Raw genomic sequence first — 22,978 nt, 5'->3', positions numbered from 1 at the left:
GAGCCGGCGGGCGAGTGGGTGGGTGGGCAGCAGCCCCACAGCCCCCAGCCCTGCCCGCGCCCCCTCCCCACCGGGGCGTCCCCCTCTCTGTGCGTGGGGTGGCACCGTGGGCTGGGACGATGCTGGGGGGGCTGCACCCCCCTGGCCCATGCCACCAGCTGTGCAGGGGGGGAGCGGCCGGGGGAGCCCCCAGCTGGGGGGGATCCGGGGGAACTTGGGGGCACCGGTGGCTGGCGAGGGGGGCACGCAGCAGGCGTGGGGAGGGGGCCGCCCCCCCCCCCGGACACACAGCGCTGCCCCACGGGCACACAGACATCCCCGGCCGGCAGGGCCACCCACAGCCAGGACAAGGACGGGGACATGGCTGGGGGGGGGGGGGGAGGAGGGGGGGCCACGCACCTCCGCCCCGCGCTGCAGCTCAGCGCACACGAGTGTGCACATGCACATGTGTGCACATGCATGCCACAGCAAGCGGGAAGCATGGCTGGGGTGAACATACGTACACACGCACACGTACGCACGGGCACAGCCTGTCTGTCTGTCCTGAGAGAGCGGCACGGGTGTCCTGGCACAGCAGAAGCCCCCCCCCCCCCGCCCCTTCCTCCCCGAGACACACGCGGCGTCCCAGGGCGCTGGACACGAGTACACACGCACGCACACACGTGCGCGCGCACACACACGGGCAGACAGGGTGAGTGCAGGCAGGCAGACCCGCAGCACGTGGAAACACGCCTGACGCACGTGCACACACACACACACACACGTGTGCACACCCCTCACAGCCCCCCCCCCCCCCCCCCGCTCCTCCCGTCGCGCTGCCGGCCCCAGCGTCCCCGGGGAGGGCTCTGGCCGTGGGGCAGCGTGGCGCCGGCCGGCCGGGGGTCTGACTGGGGAAGGGGCTGCGGCACTACGGGGAGGAGGAGGAGGAAGGGGAGGCGAAGAGCAGCACACGTCCGACAGTCCTGCCAGCCGAGCCCTGGAAGCGCCGGCGCAGCGGCGGGGTGGGGGGCCTGGCCCCCCGGGTTAGGCCAGCTAACGTGGGGGTGCCGGGGGGCTCCCGCCGCCCCCCCCACGGGCTGCCGGTGGCGGGAGAGATTGTCCGTTGGGGACGGTGGCCTGGAGCCCGCCGGCCCGGCCAGCGTCCTGGGGACAGGGTTCCCGTGTCCCGTCGCGCCGGGGGTCCTGGCCCCGTCCCTACCCTGCCCATTAACTCCCGGGATCGGAGCAGTGTCTATGCAGGGTCTGTGTGTCCGGCGCGGCGGCCAGCTGTCCGGGCAGGGAGAGGCGTCGCGGTGGGGCGGCCGTCGGCTCCACCAGCAGCACCACGTCTGGCGGCGGGGGCGGCTCGTCGCGGGGGTCCAGGGCGTGTGGCAGCTCCAGCGGCACTGGGTAGCTGGGAACCTGCGGGAGCAAGGGCAGCCGGCGTCACCGCCACACCGGGGACAGCCGGGGACAGGAGAGGGGGCTCGGTGTGCCACCAACCCGGCTCCGGGCTGCACCGGCAGGCAGTGGGGCTGGGGGACGGGGTGATGGGGCATGGGAGAGGGGCTGCCCCAAACGTGGGGGTCTGGGGACCGGGCTGCACTCACCTGAGAGAGCGGCTGGATGGGGGTGATGGGGAGGACGGGCTGCAGCGGACACGGGGGGCCGGGGGGCTGGTGGGGGGACGAAACCGTGCTGTAGGCGGGCGGCACCAGCGCGGCCTGACGCTGCAGCAGCTGCATGATGGAGCTGATGTCCGCGGCCATGCGGGTCTCCAGCCTGCGGACAAACATGCGTCGGGACGTCTGCAGGGCACTGCATACTGCGGGGCAGCACGACCCCATGGGAGCCCCCCAGTCGCCCCCCAACAGGTCGTGCTGCCCCTCCTAAACCCCCCCAGGTACCTGTTGAGCTGCTTCTGGAGCAGGTCGAGGCGCGTCTCCACCTCGGAGCGCTGGCGGCGGCTCATGGACGGCAGCGGGATGCTGAGGGCGGCGTGAGCCGGGATGGTGCAGCGCGGAAGCTCCTGGTACTGCCGCCCCCGGCTCTCCCCCCAGAAGCTGAAGATGTTGGAGACCCCCGAGAAGGCTCCTGTGAAGGGCAGGGGGGAAATAATCAGTGCCCTTAGGGTCTCCCAGCAGGCACAGAGCATGGAGCAGGGATGCATCCCAGCAGGCACAGAGGCCCCCCCCCAGGCATGGCGTGGGGATGTGAAGACAGAGGGGGTGCAGGGGCAGAGGGGCAGAGGCTGCAGGGGAAGGTGCAGGGCACGGAATGGGGATCTGGGGGGCAGGTGGAGCTATGGGGATGGGGGTTCAGGAGCTGCTGGGGGGTCTGCAGAACCCTGAGCGGGGAGGGGAGGAATGGGGGACCCCCCCCACCCCATCCCGAGCCCCCTCATCCCCATCCCCACCTGAGAGGGGGTTGCACATGTCGCTGCCCTTGTGCTCCTCAGCCTCGGTGGACGCGGGCGCCTCGCTGCCCAGGCGGGCACTGCGGAAGGGGGAGAGTGCGGCGGCCCCCGGCCCGGGCACGGGAGGCTCGTCCTCGTCACTGGAGGGGGAGCTGGAGGGAGAGCTGGAGTGGCAGGGCTCCCACTCGGCCGGCCCGCGCGGGGCCCCGGGCGCCTGGCAGCTCCTGCCCAGCCGCAGCGCCTTCTGCCCGCTCCGCAGCTCCCCGGTGTTGGTGGCGTCTGCGGGAGGACAAGCCCTGGGTCACCGTGGCCCCTCGGGGCCCGGACCCCTCTCCGGTCCCCCGGCCCTACCTTTCTCCGTGCGCCGGCGGAAGGAGAGCTTGCGCTTTCGCAGGCGGTTGAAGCCGCTGTCCAGTTCGTCGCTCCCCGGGGAGCCGGGGATCATGTTGGTCTGCAGGGAGGCGGGGGGGGGGGGGGGGTGAGACTCGGGGGGATGAGACTGGGGGAGGGGGGCAGCCAGATCCCCCACCCTGGGCCAGTAGGGACTGGGGGCAGCGGAAAGCTGCACGGGCAGCACGTGGTGCCCATGCCGGGGGGGGCGATGCTGGGGGGCTTTCGGTGCCGTGCCCCCCCAGCAGCCAGGTGATGCTGGTAGGCATCCCGGGGTGACTGTCCCCCATCCCTGAGCATCCCCCGCGCCAGGACCCCCAGCTTGCTGAGGACCTCCCCCCCCCCCCCCCCAGGCTCAGGCTCAGCAGGACAGGTACCTCCCCCGCAGCCCGCACCCCCCCGCAGCCCCTCACATCGCGCAGGTTGAAGGTGATCTCCAGGCTGGACCAGAAGTGGTCGGAGAACTCGGGGTACATGTCCAGCACCTCCAGCAGGTCCTCGCGGTGGATCTTGTGCAAGTCGCAGTAGGTCAGCGCCCGCACGTCCGCGTTGGACTTCCCCGGCCGCGCGTACAAGTTCAACGGCTCCCCGAAGATGTCGTTCTTCCCTGGGGGGGGGGGGGTGTCAGCCCATGGGGCATGACGGGGGTGGCACAGCCCCGGCTGCCTGCTGCACCCAGGGCTGGAGGGGGCACCCCCGCCCCGGCCGCTGGGTCCCCCGGGGGCTCACCCAGGATGGCCACCACCACGTCCCCACGCAGGATCTCAATGGAGCCGCGGGAGATGAAGTAGAGGGCGGTGAGGACGTCCCCAGCGTGCACCAGCGTGTCCCCGGGGGGGGCGTGCGTGGTCTTGAACTTCATGGCCAGGGCGCGCAGGCAGCCCTTGGTGGCCCCCTTGAAGGGCTTGCAGTTCTGCAGCAGGCTGCGGTTCAGGTGCAGGCAGATGTCTGCCTGCAGGCACTCGGGGAAGCCCTTCAGCACCTGCGGGACACGGGGGGGGGGGGGGGGGGTGTTACGGGGGGGGGCCGGGGGGCTGGAGGCGGGGGGGGGGGGGGGGCGCCGTGCCGCCGGCCGGCCGAGCGCTCACCGCATTCATGTCGATGCCGTTGGTGTAGGACCAGGCGTGCTGGAAGTACTCCTCCAGGCGCTGGCGCAGCGGGTTGGGGATCTGGTGGAAGCGGATGAACTCGCGGACGCGCAGCATCTGGGTGTGGTAGCGCGCGGTGCCCGAGTACAGCCGCTGGATGATGGCCGACACGTTCCCGAAGATGCTGGCGTACATCAGGGCTGCGGCGGGGCGAGCGGGGTGAGGGACGGCCCCCCCGGCACCGCTCCCCCCGACCCCCTGTCCCATGGGGGTGCTGAGGGTGCGGGGCACCCATCATCACAGGGGCATGCCTCCGCAGACATGACCCCCCCCCGGCCCTGGGCAGCCTTGCACACGTGTGTGAGCACACACATCCCTTCCCAGCCCCGCCGTGTGCTCGTCCCCCCCCCCCAGCAGGCACGGGGGATCCCGCTGGGCTCCCCCCGGAAAGGTGGCCTTTGCACCCACATTCACCATCACCCCACAGAGACACGGCCCCATGCGCACACCTGCACCCCCAAACGCACCCGCTCGCCCGCGCACGTGCACGCGCCTGCAGGAGCACGGCGAGCTCGCAGAGCTGTGCATGACTGGCCCGCGCGCACGCAGAGCTGTCTCAGGGACGTGCTCCGGCTCCGCCACACACTCACACGTGCACACTCATGCGCACAAGCACAGCGGTGTGTGCTCACGCATGTGCGTGCTCACACCCGCATGCACGTGCATGTTCTATCACACGAATGCACGCTTGCTGACACACACGTGCACGCTCACACACATGCACGCTCACACATGCACATGCACGCTCACACACACGCGCTCACACGCACATGCACGCTCACACACGTGCACGCTCACACACACGCTCACACACATGCACTCACACGCACATGCACGCTCACACACATGCACACTCACACACACGCACACTCACACATGCACATGCACGCTCACACGCACGTGCTCACATGCACATGCACGTTCACACACATGCACGCTCACACACACTCACACACACATGCACGTTCACACATGCATGCTCACACGCACGCGCTCACACGCACATGCACATGCATGCTCACACACACGTGCACGCTCACACATGCACATACATGTTCACACACGCACATGCATGCTCACATGCACACACGCATGCACTCACATGCACATGCACGCTCACATGCACGCGCTCACATGCACATGCACGTGCTCACACACACACGCTCGCGCACACGCATGCTCACACGCACACCCAGACGTGTGCCCTCCCCGCCGGCGGGGGCAGAGCAGGACCCCCCCAGCGAGCCCCCGCGTTGGGCGCACGCTGGGGGCACTCACAGCCGATGAGCATGACGCAGATGGAGAAGATCTTCTCGGAGTTGGTGTTGGGGGAGACGTTGCCGAAGCCGACGCTGGTCAGGCTGCTGAAGGTGAAGTAGAGCGCGGTGACGTACTTGTCCTTGATGGTGGGGCCGTAGAGGGGGTTGCTGGCGTTGAGGGGCTTGCCGATCTGGTCGCCCAGGGAGTGGAGCCAGCCGATGCGCTGCCCCTCCACGTTGCCGATGGCGTACCAGATGCAGGCCAGCCAGTGGGCGATGAGGGCGAAGGTGCACATCAGGAGGAAGAGCACGGCCGCCCCGTACTCCGAGTAGCGGTCCAGCTTGCGGGCCACCCGCACCAGGCGCAGCAGCCGCGCCGTCTTCAGCAGCCCTATCAGGGTGGTGGTCTGCAGGGGAGGGGGCCGCGGTGGGGGTCACCGAGGGCTCCTGCAGCGGAGACCCCCACCCAGCCCCCCCCAAAAGGGCAGGGGGGTGTCCCTGCCCTGACCCAGGGAACCCCTTTCTCCCCGCAGGCAAGGGCAGCCCTGCCCCCCGCAGAGACCCCCATGCCCTCCCCGGGCAGACCCCCCCCCCCACCAGCACAGGACCAGGCAGAGCAGGCAGTGGGCAGCAGCCAGGCCCAGCCCTCCCAGTGCCTCCCCCCCACCACTGCCCCCGGGTTTGGGCACCCCCAACCCCACCGGTGCAGGGTGCTGTGGCCTGTCCTGCCCCAGGACCCCGTGCCAGCCCCCTGCCATGCACGTCCCAGCCCCTCTCCCCGCTTCAGGCTCAGGTGCCCCCAGGGCCCCCCCCGGGGCAAAGACCGCCCCGGGCTAGGGGGTCCCACAGAGGTGCGTGGCAGGGAGGCGGTTAAACGCCCCCCGCCGAGCGCAGCATGGCTCCATCGGTGCTGGGGCACGGGGGTCCCCCAGGGCCAGCCCCAGATTCACCCGCACCTATGCTCAGTGTCACGTGCTGCCTGCGCCCACCCCAGCACCCACCACCCCGGCACCCACCACGGCACCGCGGGCACCCGGCCCCAGCCTGGTGGCACGTGTGGGACCCCCGGGCATTGCCCCGCAGAAGGACCCGGCACCCAGGGAACAGCACCCACTGCCCCGGCACCCTCCGTGGCACCGTGGGCAGCCAGCCCCGGCCTGGGGGCACATGCGGGACCCCCAAGCATCACCCTGCGGGAGGACCCGGCACTGAAACAGCACCCGGCCCAGCCAGGGCATGGCGCAGCCGGTGCCAGCACAGCACCGCGGCACCCTGGCGGGGTGGCAGGTACCTCCTCAGAGCCGGAGCCGAAGATGAGCAGGTCGAAGGGGATGGCGGCGACCATGTCGATGAGGAACCAGCCCTTGAAGTAGTGGATGGCGATCTTGGCGGGGTGGCTGACCACCTCCTCGTTGGAGTTGACGTAGGTGGTGCGGAAGTTGATGAGGATGTCGATGATGAACATGATGTCCACGATGAGGTCGACCACGTTGAGGGGGCTGCAGGAGTAGCCGCAGTTGTGGCGCTGGGCCTCCTCCTGGTCGTTGAGCAGGAAGGCGGCCGAGTAGGGGGTGAAGATGGCCGTGTAGATGACCAGCAGCAGGATGAGCCAGTCCCACACCGCCTTGAAGGGGCTGTAGTGCAGGATGGTCCATTTGTGGATGCGCGGCGCCTGCAGCTTGTACTCTGGGAGGACGTCGGCGCCCAGCGACAGCACCTGGGCGGGCGGGCAGGGGCTCAGCTCCTGTGCCCCCCCGCCGCCCCGTGGGGCTGAGCCCCGCAGCCCCCCGTCCCCGAGCAGGGGCTGCCCCCGCCAGCCGCAGGCAGAGCTTCCCTGGGCTGGGGGCTGCTCCGGCGGGTCCCAGTGGCCCAAGGATGCTCTGGGGCGCGGTGGGACCCCGGAGCTGGCGATGAGGGGCGCAGAGCGGGCGGCTGGCAGGCACGGCTGGGAAAAAGCCGACCCACACCGCAGAGCCGCCCCACGAGCCCCCTCCTGCCCCACGGACGCCGCCCGGGTGCAGTTCCCACTGCAAACGCTCGCACCTCCCTGCACAGACACGATGCTGCCCTCGGCCCGGGCACTTCCCTGTGCCCCCCTGCCTGTGCCACCCCCAAAGCGGCAGCAGCTGCCCCGGAGCTCTACCCGGGCTCCCCGGCCGCGCCGAGCCCTGCTCCAGCGGGACTCCGGCACAGCTGCTGCCAAACCAGGGCCGGCAGCCCCAGAGGCACACGGTGACGCAGCTGCAGGCTGGCACGGGCGCCCCGGCCTGTCCCCATGCCAGGCCAGCCGGGCACGAGCGCCATGGAGCCCCCGCCGCCCCCACGCACTGTGGGGCTGGGCTGTGGGGCCGGGGCTGCTCCCAGCCGGGTCTCTGCCCCGATCAGGGAGTGGGGCCCCTGCGGCGGGTGGAGGGGGGGGCAGTGGGCACAGTGGGGTGCAGTGGGTGCAGCAGGTGCAGCTGCAGCAGCGGGCGCAGTGGGGGCAGCGGGTGCAGCTGGGGCAGCGGGCGCAGTGGGGTGCTGGGAGGTCCCCCAGCCCTGGCAGGACTCTGCCTGCTGAAAGCCCCCCCCGCCCCGTCCTTCCCCAGGCAGGGATGGGCAGGCAGCGCCCATGGAAATGAGGGCTGGCATGCAAACGCCTCTGCAGGGCATTTACATACAGGGGGGCACAGCCCCCCCAGGAGCTGCCTTGGCTGCCCCCAGGCACGTCCCTGCCCCCAGCACTGCCCCCCCACCCCGTCCTCCTACACCCCACAGGGCCGCTGCCCACCCCATCCCTGCCGCACATGCGTGCGCGCGCACACACACACGCACGTGCACACGCAGGTACACGCACGCACACGTATGTGCCTGCACACACACAGCCTGAACGCGGGGGTCTGGGGGGGGCACAGCGGTGCTCTGGCAGCTGCGCCCATCCGTCCCGGCCGCCTGGCACGGGGATTAGATGTACCGGCCACGGGACGGGGGGCACAGGCTATAAATAGGGACCGTGCAAACTGGTGCCATGGGGCAGAGGGGCAGAGGGGCCCTGCGGTGGGGAGAGGGTGCCGGGGCCGGGCAGGGGCAGCCCCGCAGAGCAGAGCCAGGCTGGGCACGGCACCGGCCCCACGGCGCCCGCTCAGAGTGGCTGCGGGGCTCGGGCAGCCCCAGGGCTGGTGGCCACCGGCTGCCTCCAGCGGCTCTGCACGAAGCCCCGGGTACCCGAGGGCAGGGACAGGAGCCAGGGCGATGCCAACCCTGGCCGTGCCCCCAGATCACCACGCAGCAGGACACCCGGCACAGCCCTGCCCGGCTGAGGGGGCACAGACTGGGAGCACGACCCTGGGGGTCCCGGGGGGGCAGTCCCTGCAGGGGTCCCTCCCCACGCTGCCTCTGCTCCCAGCCACCACGTGCCCCCGCACCGCCACCGAGGGGGCCGTCACCACGCGCAGCCCCAAGGCGCAGGTGAGAGGCTCCGGGGCCAACCCGCAGCCCCTGCCGACCGCCCCACCACGGCCGGGGGCCACAGCCCCCGCGCCCCACCGTGCCGTGCCAAACCACCTGTGCCCAGCGGCGGCACGGCTCTTGCCCGCTGGCCACCCCGCAGCAGCTGTGCCATGAGAGCAGGAGAACGCGACGGGGGCGCAGCCGCCCCTGGGCCCCATCCAGACCCTGGGCCCCATCCAGACCCCCAGCCCCGGGGGGTACACTGCTCCCAGGGGGGCTGGGGAGGGCTCCCCGGTCCGTGCCGCCCATGGGGGGCTGTGGGCACGTGCCAAGCCGGGGGTAGAGCGAGAGGTGGCTTTACGTAACCACCCGAAACCCAGAGCCGGTGGCAGCCAGGGGGGATGGAGCCCGAGCCCACCCGCGGCCACCGCCAGGACACGGGTCCTCTGGGGTGGGTACGGCGCCCGGACCCTGCCCTGCCTCCCGCGTGGCAGCACCCACCAACCCCTCCCCAGAGCAGCCCCGCGGGCACGGCCATGCCGGACCCCTTGCCCCGGGGGCTGCCCGGCCACAGCACCGGCTGCTGGCAGGTGCCGGGGCCAGGCAGGGCAGGGGAGCGGCGGTACCGGTACCTTTTCCTCCTGGCTCTGCCCCGCAGCACGGGTGGCGTCGCTGTCAAGGCACAGGCAGGTGCCGCAGAGGGAGATGCCGGGCATGGGTCCTGCTCCGGCCCGGAGGGGGACGGTGGGGGGGCCCGGCAACTCCTGGAGCAGCTGCAGGAGCGACGCCAGCATCCTCACGGCCGCCCGCGGGGCCAGGCCCAGCCCATGGTGCGCCGGCGGCACTCACCCCCCACCGCCTGCCCGCCGGCCACCCCGCAGGCACCGGGGACACGGCCGCCTGCCGGCAGACCCCGCACCCATCCCGCCGCCCCCGCCGGCACCCGCCGCCCCTCCGGCCTGGCTGAGCGCGGCAGCCAGGCACCCTTCGGCGGGTCGGCGGCGGCGGGAGGCGAGAGCGGCGGCGCAACGGGAGGCAGCGGGAGGCGGCAGGAGGCGGCGGGCAGGAGCCACGCACCACCGGCAGCCAAGAGGAAAATTATTGGGGCGGAAATTTTTCCCAGCCTGCCCCGCTCCTGCCGCTACAGCGAGGGCTGCCCCCCCCCCCCCCCGCCCGCCCCTTAACCCCTCCGACACTCGGGGCACCCGGTGGCCTGGCGTGGCATGGTGCGGCACGCGGCAGCACGCCGAAGGGCTTGGCGTGGCTCAGTGCCACAGCACGGCGTGGGGCCCCTGCGGCGGGGACCCTGGTGCAGCCGCAGGTGACCACGGGCAGCGGGGCAGGCAGCGAGCCCAGGCGGCAGCTGTCCCAGCACGGCACGAGGTGGGACACGTCCCGACCCCATCGGCTCCCCTTCAGCCGTCCGGGCACCCGCCGCGAGCACGCCATGAACACACGGCGAGCACTCGTACACCTGCGTGGTGCTTATGGGCCGGGAGCACTGCTCCCATCCTGCCGGCTCAGCCAAAACGTCCCCCCCCTGCTGCCACCACCCCCACCTTGGGACATGGGGCAGCAGGGGACGTCCCCGGGGGGGGGGACGCGGCCCCTGTCACCCCCTGTCCCCAGGTGCCGCCGGCCTCGGTGGCCTTGTGGGGTGCGTGTCGTGCCCAGGGCAGAGCCTGGGGAAGCGGCGCGGTGCTGTGGGAATAGCCATGCCGATGCGGCGGCAGTGCCAGGGACACGCGGTGACAGCGCTGGGGACGCACCGCGGTTCCCGTCGGCCCTGACTCACCCGCTGCCACCCACGCGCAGGGGTTTCCCACTGGCACCCGCGTCCCCACGCGCTGCGTGATGGGGAGGGACGAGGCCACGCGTGTGGCACGTATGGTGGGTGGTCCCGGTGGCACCGGCACGGGGGGGCCACACGCCGAAACAGCGTTGGGGCCGTTCGCACACCCCTTCCCGTGGGGCTGCGCCCCGAGCTCCCCCTGCGTGTCCCAAACGTGCCACCCCCGGGCAGGGGGGTGACGGGTGCTGCAGGGGCACACGGGGACATGCTGCTGTGGGGTCATATGGGGTCACGCTGCCACGGGGGCACATGAGGTCATGGGTACGGTGGGGACACACGGGGTCGGGGTACCGGGAGGGTCAGGGGGTGAGGATGCTGCAGGACACACGGGGTTGGGGTCCCACAGGGACACAGGGGGTCAGGGGTACCCTGGGGACACACGGGGCCAGGGGTACGGCGGGAGCACGGGTACCGCAGGGCAGAGCCCCCCCCCCTCCCCCCAGGCTCCAGCACCCCACACGGTGGGTGGGGGCCCCGTGGGGGTCCCGGCCGCACACCCCAGCCCTGGGAGCCCACGGCGGCCCCGTCCCGGCTGCCCCTTTAAGCTGCAGCTCTGTCAGCCCGGCTCCATTTTTAGCCGGGGCAGGGGGGGCAGTGGGGGGGAACCAGGGGGGGCGAGGGGGGGCGGCTCCAGCAACCAGCCAGCTCCTGCCTCTAAAATTAACCCAGCTGCCGCGCCAAATTGGGACAAATCCCTGCCTGCAGCGTGGGCAGTGCGGGCAGCGCAGGCAGCGCAGGCAGAGCAGCGCGGGCAGGAGCCCCGGGCCCCAGCAGGGCAGCACGCTGCCCCCCCCCCAAGGGCTCCCATTCCCCCCCCCCCAGCTCTGCGTCCCCGCTCAGCCCGCTACGACCCCCCTGTCTCTGCCGGGGACCCCTGCTCCTCCCCCAGCACCATCCCCGTTCCCGCCTGCCCCGGCCCCCCCAGCCATCGCCCACCCACAGCCCCCGCGTGGGGCTGGGGGCAGGATGGGGCCCCCCCGGGGGGCTGGATGGCGGCAGAGGGTCCCAGGGCCTGCGGAAGCCCCAAGCGCAGGGTCCAGGCTGGGGGGGCAGGAGGGTCCAGCTGTGCATGGGAGGAGCCCCCGGACCCCCAGGCCCCTTCCCCAAACCCCAGCACAGGCCGTCCACCCGGACCCCACGGGCACAGGGCGGTGGCAGGCCGGACCCCCCGGGGGCTGCACAGACCCTGCGCCCGCATCCCACCCGGACCCACCCCCCCCGTTACCCCCGTTCGGGGGAACCCCCGGCCCCGCAGGCAGCTGAGAACAGACGGCTGTAGGGTGAGAGGGAACAGGCGCTGTCAGCCCCCCAGATACACCCCTCACCCCATCAGTCCTACAGATACACCCCCACCCTGTCAGTCCCCCCCACACATACACCCCTCACCCCCAGCACCCGCCCCCCCCAACACGGCCCCGTCCCAGCCCTGAGGCCCCGCAGACCCCTGGGGCAGCCCCCAGAGCCCCCAGCCCCGGGGCTGCGCAGCCCGGGGGGGGCACCCCCACCTCCCCCTGCCAGCCCCCACCCCTCACAGCCCCGGGCACAGCTGGGGCCCCCCCAGCATCGCAGGGGGACAGCGGCACCCCGATGGGCTCCGACACCCTGCCCTGTCCCCAGATGTCACACAGCTGCATCAGCCTGGGGACACCCCCAGTGCTGTATCCCAGGGGGGGGCAGCACCCAGGACACCCCCCAACTGCTGCACCACTGCAGGGGACAGCCGCCCCCACCCTGTGCCACCCAGCCTTGGGGACAGCCCCCAGGCCCCAAGGTTCAGGGGCAGCGTGGCGAGGGGACGGGGACTCCCCACACGCGTGCCCGGCGTGCGCAGCACATCTCCGGTGGGCACGGCCACACATCCCGGTGCCCAGCACCGTCGCAGACTTGCACCCAACACAGGAGCACCCGCCCACCCGGCTGGCGCAGACCCTCAGCTCAGACCATGCGCCCACGCTGGGGCTGACACACGGTGACGTCCCCGGCCCCCCGGCCTGGCAGGGCACAGTGCCACACCAGTGACGCCGACAGGCAGCGGGACCGCTCACGGCGACACAACACCTATCAGTCACCGTGACACAGATATCGGCGGTGCCGGCACTCGGTGACATGTACACCGCCCCAGCGCAGGGACGCGGCACCTCGTGCTCACAGTGACACGTACGCCGACACCTGCTGTGACACTGGCACCCGACACCCAGCCCGCACACCCGGAGACACCCGGCACGGCACCTGCCGCGACCCAGACACCCGCGCCCACAGGGTGCAGCCCCCTCGCTACCACAAATACCCCGACCCACGGCCGGGGGCCACCCCCAGCCACCACCACCCGGTGCATGGGTGCACTTGCGCCCTGCCATGACCCAGCGCCCCGACACCCTGACACCCCCTGCACCGGCAGCCCGCTGCCCGCAGCGCTGCCAGGCCTGTGCTGACACCAGCGCTTGCGGTGGCACCGCGCACCCGTGGCAAAACCACCTGGCACTGAGACCAGGTGGGTGCCGATGCACCAGCACCCCCAGCCCTGAGCGCAGACCCCAGCCCCCGCAGAAACCCGCGGACCCCCAACACCCGCACTGACAGATACCCCGAAGCAGACACCCAGCACCCAGACAGGCACCCAACACCCGCACCGGCACCCATGCACCAGCACCGACACCGACACCCAGCATCCACAGGTACCCAACACCTGCACCGGCACCCAACAACTGCACTGGTAGATACACGACAGCCACAGACACCCAACACCCGCACCAGCACCCACGCACCAGCGCTGACACCAACACCCGGCACTCACAGGTACCCAACCCCTGCACCAGCAGATACCCAACACCTACCCAAGTACCGCACACCAACACCGGCACCCAACACCTGCACCGGCACCCAGCACTGGTACCGGCAGACACCCAGCACCCCCCAGGCACCCGCCACCAGCAGGTTTCCAGCACCCTCCAGGACGCCCAACACCAGAACACCAACACCCAACATGCACTGACCCCCAGCATCACCAAACACGGCAGAGCTGCCCAATGCCGGCAGCACCCACGCCAGCGCTGACGGGGTACGCAGCACCATAAGGGACACCCAAAGCAGGACACCCACAGCCGGCGGTGCCAAGTGGGCCCCGCAGCCACAGCAGCCACCGTCAGCGCAGGTGCCCAACACCAGCTGTGACACCCCTGTCACCCTCGCAGGTGCTGGTGTCGGCGTCACCCAGCGTGCTCTCCACCGTGGCAGGCACCGACCATCGGCAAGGCACCAGCACAGCCGGCCACACAGATGCCTGGCTGCCCTGGCATCGTGCACGGCAGGTGCTGTGGCGGTGGGGACACCCTGACGCTCGACTGTCCCCACCTCGGCGGTGGCGGCCGGTACTCACAGCATTGAGCTGCGGCAGCGGTGCGGCTCTCTCGGTACCCCCCGACATGGATGCCGGGGACGGGCGGCCAACCCGGGCCAGGAGGCGATGAAGGCACCCCGCTGCTGACAGCACGGCGGCAGCACCAACACCCCGTGGCGCCGGCGGCAGGGTGGGGTGACAAGCCCTGTGACGGGGTGACGTTCACATGGGGTGGCGTGCCCGCCCCAACACCCGACCTCCACCTGCTGACGCAGACACCGAGCAGCCCCAGCGCTGATCCACACCGCCCCATGCCCTGGCCACCGCAGCCACACCACCACAGCCGCACTGCCATGCCGCAGGCCACCCGTCGATGGGACGGCCATGGGGACCACGCTCTGGGGACAGGGCAGCCACCGCAACCTCCCAATGCCGCCCCGGCCGCAGCACCTCGCCGAGCAGCCATGCGACAACACCCCTTGCCACGCCACAGCCACGGCCACGACTACGCAACAGCTGCCACGGCGCAGCTGGACGCAGCGCTGAGCCCGGCCACGGCACCGGGCGGGTGGCAGGGTGCCCGTGGGTGGGCGATGCCCCACGCCGCCCCGACTCACGGCACCCACGGCGTTTGGCTGGAGCCCAGCTGACGCGGCAGCTCCCGCGGCTCCACCGCAGCCATGGGCACCCAGGATGCTCAGCCCCCCGCAGCCCCCGCAGCGGGGCCGCCGCCTGCCCCAACCCGCGGTGCCCCCCCCCCCCCCGCTCCCCTCCCCCCCCATCCCGGCCGACCCCTCTCGGCTGCGCAGCCCCCGGGGGGCTCCAGCCCGGCGTGGGAACGGCCCCGGGACCCCACGCCCACTCGCGGCGGGACGAGCCCCGGGAGCCCGTTCCCTCCGCGGGGAGCACGGCCGGCCGCCCCCGCCGCGACCCTCCGCTGCGCCGGGGCCGGGGCAGTGCCCGGCAGAGCCGCGGGGCCGGGGGTGGGCTCCGGGGGTCGGGGGGGCTCCGGGGCGGCGCAGCCCGGGGCAGCCGGTGCCGTCGGGGCGGGCACGGCGGGAGGGACCCCCCCCCTCGCGACCTCCCCGGGCCCCTCGCCCCCCTCCGGCCCCCCCCGCCCCCCCGTACCTCCTGGGCCACCAGGCTGGAGATGCGGACGGCGCGGCGGACGCGGCCGCTCTTGCGTTCCCCGTCGGGGCGGTCGCCGCTGTCGCGCCGCGCCGGGGCCATGATCGCGCTCAGCGGGGGGAGCCCCGCGACGCCCCCCCGCCGCCCCCCATCCCAGCCCAGCACAGCCGAACCCAGCCCAGCCCAGCGGAGCCCGGCGCTGCCCCGAGCTGGCGGCAGATGGAGCGGGGCGGGCGCCCCTCCTCGCCCCCCCTCGCCGCCGCCCGCCTCCGCCGGTCCCGTTCCCCGCCCGGCAGCCGCCCCCCCCCCCCCCGGCTCCAGCCTCCGCCACTCCCCGCGGGCCCGTCACGCCGCGGGGAGGGACCGGGAACACACCCCCCCCCGGGGAAACTGAGGCACGGGGAGGAGGTGGGGCTGCTCCCTGGGGTCCCCCTCACGCAGCGTCCCAGCTGCCAGCCCCCTGCCCTCTGCCAGCCCCGAACCTGGCAGCTGCTGCCTGCAGACCCCCATCCCCCAAGGGACCCCTGAGCCCCCGTGGGGACGGCCGCCCCGACGAGGTCGCACAGCCCCGTCTGCTGCGGGACAGGACTGGGGACGGTGATGGGGACGAGCTGGCCATGGGGGCTCCTTGGCCACCGCGGGCAGCCCTGGGCTGATTCATGGTACTGCCGGCTCCCGGTGTCCCTGGCTGCCGCCCAGCCCTGGCAGTGAGACCCTGCTGCGCCTGCCCAATGCCTCTGCCTGCAGCCCCCGCAGTCCCCGCCCGTCCCTGGTGGAGGGGTGACCTCGGGGTGCGGCGTCCTCACGCAGAGGGTGCCAGCAGGGCCAGGGCTTGGTAGGATCTGCTCCATCAAGTGGGGGCTTCCCTGCGCCCCCCACCCACCCACCATCGACAGCAGCAGCTGCCGGTGGTCCCCCCTCCTGACCAGTGGCACCATGGGGCACCCACCAGCTCTGAGTTGGGCTGGGGCTCCCCACAGATGGGCCCAGCTCAGCCCCCCGGCCTCTGCTGCACCCACGGCAGGCAGGCGAGCCGGGCACATGCTCTGCCACCACATCGTGCTGGCTACCAGCTCCCGTCCGGGTCGGTCACGGCCAGCGTGGTGCCGGCAGCGCCCAGCCCCAGCACCGCCCTGCCGTGCCACGGGCAGCGGTCCCTGCCAGACCAGGCCGGGGGTCCCCAGTGCTGCCACGAGTTGCCGGGACACTGCAGCATCCATCACTGGCACCTCTGCTCCTCCCTGCACAGCAGCAGGGCCTCCCACCTCCCCAGCCGCCTCACCCAGCACCAGCCACCAGCCCGGCCACGCCGGGCCCCATCCCCGTCCCCATCCCCGTCCCCGCCGGGCTGGCGCAGCGTGGCTAGCCGGGGCCAGCCGGCAGGCCCGAGAGCACGGTGACCTTGACAGGAGCTGCGGGAGCGGGCGGTGAGCGGGCTCCTTTGGCTGCCGTCACTGCGGATGATTCACGGTGCCGCTGCCTGGAAGCCCCAGCCCCCCCGCCATGTGCCGCCAGCCCGGTGGCTCACCACGCCTGAGCCGGGGCTGCCCTACAACCCGCTCACAGGGTCCTGAGCGCAGCAGCCATCCCCACACCGCCTGACGGCTGCTCCCTGTGGCACGCCGGCACCCGGTCCACCACGCCGGCACACGGTGTCTCCCGGCTCTGCCCGGGTCCAGCCACGGCAGGCGCGCGCCGGGCAGCGGGTACCTTGACGGGGACCCCCATCCCGTCCCGGGGAGGCAACGGGTGCTCCCACCCCAAGGGAGCCCAGCATGACCGGGACACAGCCGAGCCCCCCACGCCCCGGCGCTGTGGGGCAGGGCCAGCCCCAGCGAGGGCAGCCACGTCCCCCCGTCTGCCAGGCACTGTGTGGTGTGGCGATGGTGGTTATGGGCAGGAGGGAATGACCAAGGTTCGGTGCAGGCAGCTGCCTGCCTGCACAGCAGCAGCCGCCACAGCATTGGAATTAATTACACAGCAAAGGCAATCAGGATGCTTTGCTCGTTAGCGCGCTGGAGAGGAACAGGGAAGGGCAGCCGGCATGTTGCAAGGGGTGGGGAGAGGGATTGGGAGGGGGGCCAGCCCTGTGCCTGTGGGGTCAGGGTCCCCCACTCCACAGAGGGTCCCATGGCTGCTCTGGCACCCGGCGAGGGGAGCGGGGCTGGGTGCCCACCCCAGCGCTCCCGGGAGAGGAGCCCCAGCAGCAGGGCCAGGAGCTCCCCATGGGAGCAGGGGGGTCCCAAATGGGGCCCCCCTCATGTGTGCGAGCAGATGCGTGGCAGGGGCTGGGGGGGGGCCAGGGCTGCTTAGGGACTGGGAGCAAAGGCAGATGCACCCGGGCAGCTCTATCCCCTGCCAGCTGCGGGGGTCCCTGGGGAGAAGTAATAGCATGGGGCTGCCGCAGGGGGCTTGGGGACCCTCTCCCCGTGCCCTCTGCCTTGTCCCCAAGCCCCCAGAGCAGCCCTCCTGGCAGGGACAGACAGGGGTCCCAGGAGCCCACCGGCCCCCAGCAGCTTTCAGTTCATTAGCGGGAGCCGGAATCAGGGTGTAATTAAGCAGCAGCCGCCGCCTGCTCCCCGCAGCCAGATGGCAGTTACACAACGTTCCAAGGATTAGCTGCCACCGCCAGCCCCCCGGCACCCCGGGCATGGTGAGCCGCAGCGAGCTGGTGGCACGGGGCAGCCTGCCATGACACCAGGGCTTGCGCCTATGCTGGGACAGAGCCGAGGCCGAGGGATGCCCCAGTCTGGGGGGGCGCCTGCCCCGTGCTCCCTGCTGGGAGCCCCCCGGGGACCCTACGTGCCGTGCAGGGTCCGTCCCAGCCATGTGCCACCCTACCACGGTGCCCATCCCCATGCCCCGGCACAGGGAGCAGCACGGCCGGGACCACCCCGGCTGATCCCCCTGAGGGGAGCAACAGGGACCCTCGTGATCCCAGAGGGTGGGGGACAACAGCCACCCGGCACGACCAGCAACAGCCCGCACCTCACACCCACCCTGGCATGCCCTGCTTGAGCCGGCCCCTCCGGCACCCCGCCAGGCAGGGGCACCCCAGGGACCCAGCCGTGCCCTCAGCTCCCTCCTGCAGCTCCCAGCCCCGTCCTGCAGCCCCCAGCCTCTCACAGCACCCCCCTGCGAGCTCCAGCATTGTCCTGCACGCTCCAGCATCGCCCCGCGAGCTCCAAGCATCATCCTATGAGCTCCAGCACCTCCCTGCACACTCCAGCATCATCCCATGAGCTCCAGCACCTCCCTGCAAGCTACAGCATCATCCTGCACGCTCCAGCATCACCCTGCGAGCTCCAAGCATCATCCTATGAGCTCCAGCATTGCCCTGTGAGCTCCAGCACCTCCCTGCACACTCCAGCATCATCCCACGAGCTCCAGCACCTCCCTGCAAGCTACAGCATCATCCTGCACGCTCCAGCATCGCCCTGCAAGTTCCAAGCATCATCCTACGAGCTCCCACATTGCCCTGTGAGCTCCAGAACCTCCCTGCACACTCCAGCATCATCCCACGAGCTCCAGCACCTCCCTGCAAGCTACAGCACCATCCTGCACGCTCCAGCATCGCCTTGCAAGCTCCAACACTTCCCTGCGAGCTCTGGCAGCCAGCTGCCGTGCAGAGCATCCTCTGGGCTCTGGCCATGCTCTGAGCACCACCCAGACACCTCCGGCAGTGCCCGGCCACCTCCGTCAGCCGGCGGCGTGGCGGCGCCCGTGGGCTCACCTGGGTAACCTTCTCGGTGACATTGTGCGTGCGGTCCTTCAGCTTGGTGGGGGCGATGATCTCCTTCTCTCCGGGCGGCGCGGCCAGGAAGGCGTCCGCCTTGAAGTCCACGAAGTTGAGGGTGATCTGGGGGATCTTGCTGATGGCCCGGTAGCGCATCAGGTCCGAGTCGGAGGTGGAGTTCAGCAGGGCGCTCCGGACGTTGTTCATGGCCCCTGGGCGGGGGGACTGTCACCACGGGGGGACCACAGCCCCACTGTCCCCCAGGGTGGGGGTCCCACGGCAGGCGAGGGGAGCGGGGAGCCCTGGGGCGGGGGGGCCCCCCCGGTGGGCACTGCAGGACCGCGACCCAACAGCTTGCTATCGTTTACCGTTAATATAATTATTTTCCCCTTCCCTAATGCGCTTAGCGGGATCGGGGGTTAACGAGGTAATTGCTGCCCGTTCCGGCACTGCCGGGGGTGTGGGGGGCTACGGGACGGGCTGGGGGGGGGTGTGTGTGAGCCCCCCGGCCCCACATGGTGCAGCCAGGCAGGGGGTGCGTGCCGGACAGCCGGGCAGAGCAGCCACACCGGGGCAGCCGCGGGTTCCCTGCCAGGCGTGGGGGGGCTCAGTGCCATGCCGGGGACTCAGGGCTGCCCTGGCTCACCCCACACCGGGCAAGGCGGGGGGGGCCTCACCAGGCACCGGAGCCGCTGGCAGCATGGAGCATTACAGTGATGAGGACCCTGACAGTGACGGGTGCCACCGCGGCCCCGTGCCAGCACCGCTGCCAAGCAGCCGGCAGCTCCCTCCGGCTGTGGCTGACAGCTGCCCCCATGACCTGCACGCCAGGAGCGGGCCCTGGCCCTAACGAGCTGCCAGCACTAATGACTTCACCCCACGGCCGCACGCTGCGCCAGGGCAAGAAGCTGCGGGTGCCGGCACTGGTGCGTGCAAAGCCCGCGGTGCGCCGGCGGCGTCATACCGGTGCTGGAGCCACGGTGCATGCTGGCGCTGGTGCTGGCGTGGCGGTTGTGGCAGCGCTTGTCGCCCTCGCCCTTCATGGTCTCGATGTCGTCGACGGAGGAGGCGCGGCGCACGCTGTGGACGCTCTCGCGGGAGCGGCTCCGTGCCAGGCTGCAGTTGGAGAAGGCGGCCTGCAGGGCCAGGCGGTCGGCGCGCGGTGAGGAGTGGGTGACGGGCGGCTCGGGGAGCTCATCCCCCATCAGCGCCGCCTGGTCCTCGGGCTGGGCACCCCCCGGGCAGCTGGGCTCCAGCGAGGAGGTGGCCTCCTCGGGGCCGGACTCGCTGCTCTGCTTGGAGAAGTCCACGACGACGGCGTCGGGCGGCTCCTGCGGCAGCGACTGCTTGCTGCCCGCCAGTGCCAGCAGCGCCGGCAGCTTCAGCCTGAAGGACTTGCTGCGCCCTGGATGGAGGAAGGGGAAGGGGCAGGGTCGGGGTCGGGGTCTGCTCGCCAAACCCACCCCCGTGGTCGCTGCCCACCGGTGGCCGGGGCAGCCGCTGCCCTCGACGCTTGCCGTGCGGCACGGCGCTTTCAGCAGGGCCTGGCACCCGGGACGTGGGGTCTGCAGGAGCTGGGGTCCTGGCAGCCCCAGCGCTGCACCCAGCGCAGTGGTGCCGGCACAAGACCCCCCAAGCCGTGCCACGCGCCCCGTGCCCTGGCGCTGGCCCTACCTGCGGGGAACCAGTTGGCGGGGGTGACCCAGTGGTTGGTGTCCTTGTCGGGCGAGCCCGGGCGCTCCTTCTCCATCACCACCTCGAAGTTCAGGATGAACATGATGACGGCCCCATCCTCGTTCTTCACCGGCACCACGTCCACCAGGCACAGGAAGCAGCTGCCTGCGGGGGACGGGCTCAGCACCGCGGCAGCGCAGCCCCCCGTCCCTGCTGGACACCCCCTCCTGCCCCCTGTCCTGTGCTGGGTACCCCCTTCTGCCCCCCACCCCGTGCTGGGCACCACCCTCCTGCCCCCTGCCCTGGGGGGGGCAGGAACTTGCTGACTCAGCAGGGTACCGGCCCCGCTGCAGCTGCATCACGGGGGGAAACTGAGGCACGAGAGAGTGGGAGGGGCCCCATTTCTCTAGAGTGCCCCAAAACGCCCCAGGGACCGTGCGGGGCGGGTGGGGGGGCAGCACTGGGGGCAGTCGGGGTGCCAGGCCAGGCTTAAGCTGTTCAGGACTCGTTAACAGCCGCAGTGTTAATCCTGCTGCCGCAGCTGGGAGCTCAGCTGGGCTGGGGGGGGGGCGAGGGGCAGCCCAGGGTAACCTCTCCTGCATGGGGATGGGGCAGCATCCTGCACCTGCCCCAGCGCCCTGCCGTGGGGCCAGCCGGAGCCAGCGCCCCTCACCCTGAGGGGGTCCCCATCCACCCTGGGGGCTGCTGGGGGGGGGTCTCCGCAACCCCCCGCCACGCAGAATCTCCAGCACCTCGCCGGCACCCACAACGGTGCAGCAGGACACGGGACGGGGGGACAAATGCGTGACGCTGGGGCGCTGGATCATTCCCACACTGCCCCCCCCAAGCTGTGGCCCCCGCTGCACCCCCACACGGCATCCCCCCCGCTGGCAGCGGGCCTGGCAGCCTGCGCCGGGGAGCCTGGCACGCCAGCCGCCAGCTGGCACCAGCACCGACACCAGCCCCAACCCCGCATGGGGAATCCCTGCCCGCACGTGGGGCTGTGGGCAGGGGGCCAGCGGCACAGGAGGCGTGCAGCACAATACAGCACGGCACGGCACGGCACGGCACAGCACGGCACGGCAAGCCACGGGCCGCAGCACGGTCCCCAGCCAGGCCACCCGCCGCAGGGGGATTAGCGGCACTGACACATGGCCGCCCCGCGCCACCGGCAGCTTTGCTTCATCCTTGCCCACTCGGCGCCCAGCTGCCGTGGGAAATCCTAATCCCCCTGATCCCCCCCGGGCTGCCGGGACACACGCCAGCGCCGGCCCCCGGCCCTCCCGCCCGCGGCTGCCCCATCCCGCTGCCCGCTGGGGTCCGGCCGTGGGGCAGGGGCTGCGGCGGAACCCCTGCGCCGGGCACACGCAGACCTCACCTTGCTGCCGGCAGGGCCTCCGGGCGGGGGGGGGGGGGCGGGGTCAGGGTCCCACGGCCCCCGCCCCACGCGCCCCCGGGGCTGCTGGCACGCGGACCCCCGCCCCACAGGGGCCAGGGGGTGGGGGGGGTGGGGGGGCCAGGCCTGGCCGTGGCCTCGGCCGCCCCAGGTCGCGGAGGGGACCCCCCCTGGTGTGCGGCCCCCCCCCCAGCTGCCCCCCCTGCCCCGCTGCCAAGCTTGGGGGCTGCAGCCCTTGGCACCGCTGCCGCCGCGCCGGCTTTATGCCTAAATATGGCTGTGGGCAGCAGCCGCCGGCGCCGCGGGACGGCCACGCCACACCACACACCCCGAGGTCCCGGTCCGGCCCCCACGGCCGCCGGTCAGCCCTGGCCCTGGCCACCCCCCGGCTGCCACCAGGCCGGGAAATGGGGCGCAGGGCCTTGGGGGAGCTGCGGGGGCAGGACCCTTTTGGGGTGCAGCAGGGATGGGGGACGCCCTGGTGGGGTGCAGGGCTCGGGGCAGCAAAACACTGGAACTCCCCGTGCCCATAGTGTGGTACCGGCCTGGGGGAGAGGTGGGGACTGCACTGAGCCTCCTGCCCCCCACAGCGTCCCCCTGCCCCCCCACAGCATCACCCCCACACCCTGTCCCCCTCCCCTGGCCATGCTGTCGTGTTGTTCCCCCCCCCCGCCATGCCCTGCGCAGCCTGGGACAGGCCCCACGCCAGGGGCTGCATGAACTGGCTGTCCGCCCCCCCCCCCCCCCCCCCCCGCAGGACTGGGGGCTCCTGCTCCCCCCATGGCTCCCCTGGACTCGGGGACCCCAGCCACAAGTGACGGGGACTGAATGTGCCCCACGGGGAGGGAGGGAGGGGGCTGCATGGGGCCGGCAAGCGGTTCCCCTGCTCAGGGTGCGCCCTGCACCCCAAGTGCACCCACACACCTCCAGACCTGCGCCCCAAATGCACCCACACCCCACACCCCCACCCCTGCACCCCAAATGCACCCACACACCTCCAGACCTGCGCCCCAAATGCACCCACACCCCCTCTCCCTGCACCCCACACCCACGCGCACCCCACACCCTCCACCCCCGCACCCTCCGCACCCCCCCACCCCCCCCGCTCCGGCCGGGGCCGCGCTGCTCCCCACGACCGCCAGGGGGCAGCACCGGGACCGCACCCCACCCTGCACCCCACTGCCCCGCCCACCCCACCCCGCCCCGCCCCGCACCCCGCACTGGGCACCCACCC

At 72.2% G+C, this 22,978-nt stretch overlaps 1 protein-coding gene across 2 annotated transcripts in view; it reads right to left on the bottom strand.

Annotated features, from left to right (window-relative positions):
- Positions 1–615: 615 nt before the first annotated feature.
- The window catches only part of KCNH2 (potassium voltage-gated channel subfamily H member 2), a 28,710-nt gene continuing 6,347 nt past the window's right edge, over positions 616–22,978 (bottom strand). The window contains exons 3-16 of one of the 2 annotated variants that reach the window (XM_076363550.1): positions 20,349–20,513; positions 19,639–20,079; positions 18,672–18,886; positions 6,484–6,909; positions 5,445–5,599; positions 5,212–5,297; positions 3,874–4,073; positions 3,515–3,767; positions 3,199–3,392; positions 2,747–2,846; positions 2,396–2,674; positions 1,887–2,073; positions 1,590–1,761; positions 616–1,401 (exon numbers count right to left, since the gene is read on the bottom strand). In XM_076363550.1, coding sequence (XP_076219665.1) covers positions 1,207–1,401; positions 1,590–1,761; positions 1,887–2,073; positions 2,396–2,674; positions 2,747–2,846; positions 3,199–3,392; positions 3,515–3,767; positions 3,874–4,073; positions 5,212–5,297; positions 5,445–5,599; positions 6,484–6,909; positions 18,672–18,886; positions 19,639–20,079; positions 20,349–20,513 — 3,068 coding nt within the window. In that variant the 3' untranslated portion in view covers positions 616–1,206. Of the gene's footprint in view, positions 1,402–1,589; positions 1,762–1,886; positions 2,074–2,395; positions 2,675–2,746; positions 2,847–3,198; positions 3,393–3,514; positions 3,768–3,873; positions 4,074–5,211; positions 5,600–6,483; positions 6,910–18,671; positions 18,887–19,638; positions 20,080–20,348; positions 20,514–22,978 lie in introns of both variants that reach the window. The other variant, XM_076363549.1, reaches the window with a different exon arrangement.

Source organism: Aptenodytes patagonicus, unplaced genomic scaffold (assembly GCF_965638725.1).
Source record: "Aptenodytes patagonicus unplaced genomic scaffold, bAptPat1.pri.cur scaffold_69, whole genome shotgun sequence".
Classification (NCBI taxonomy): Eukaryota; Metazoa; Chordata; class Aves; order Sphenisciformes; family Spheniscidae; genus Aptenodytes; species Aptenodytes patagonicus.
This window is presented reverse-complemented; position numbering and strand designations above follow the sequence as displayed.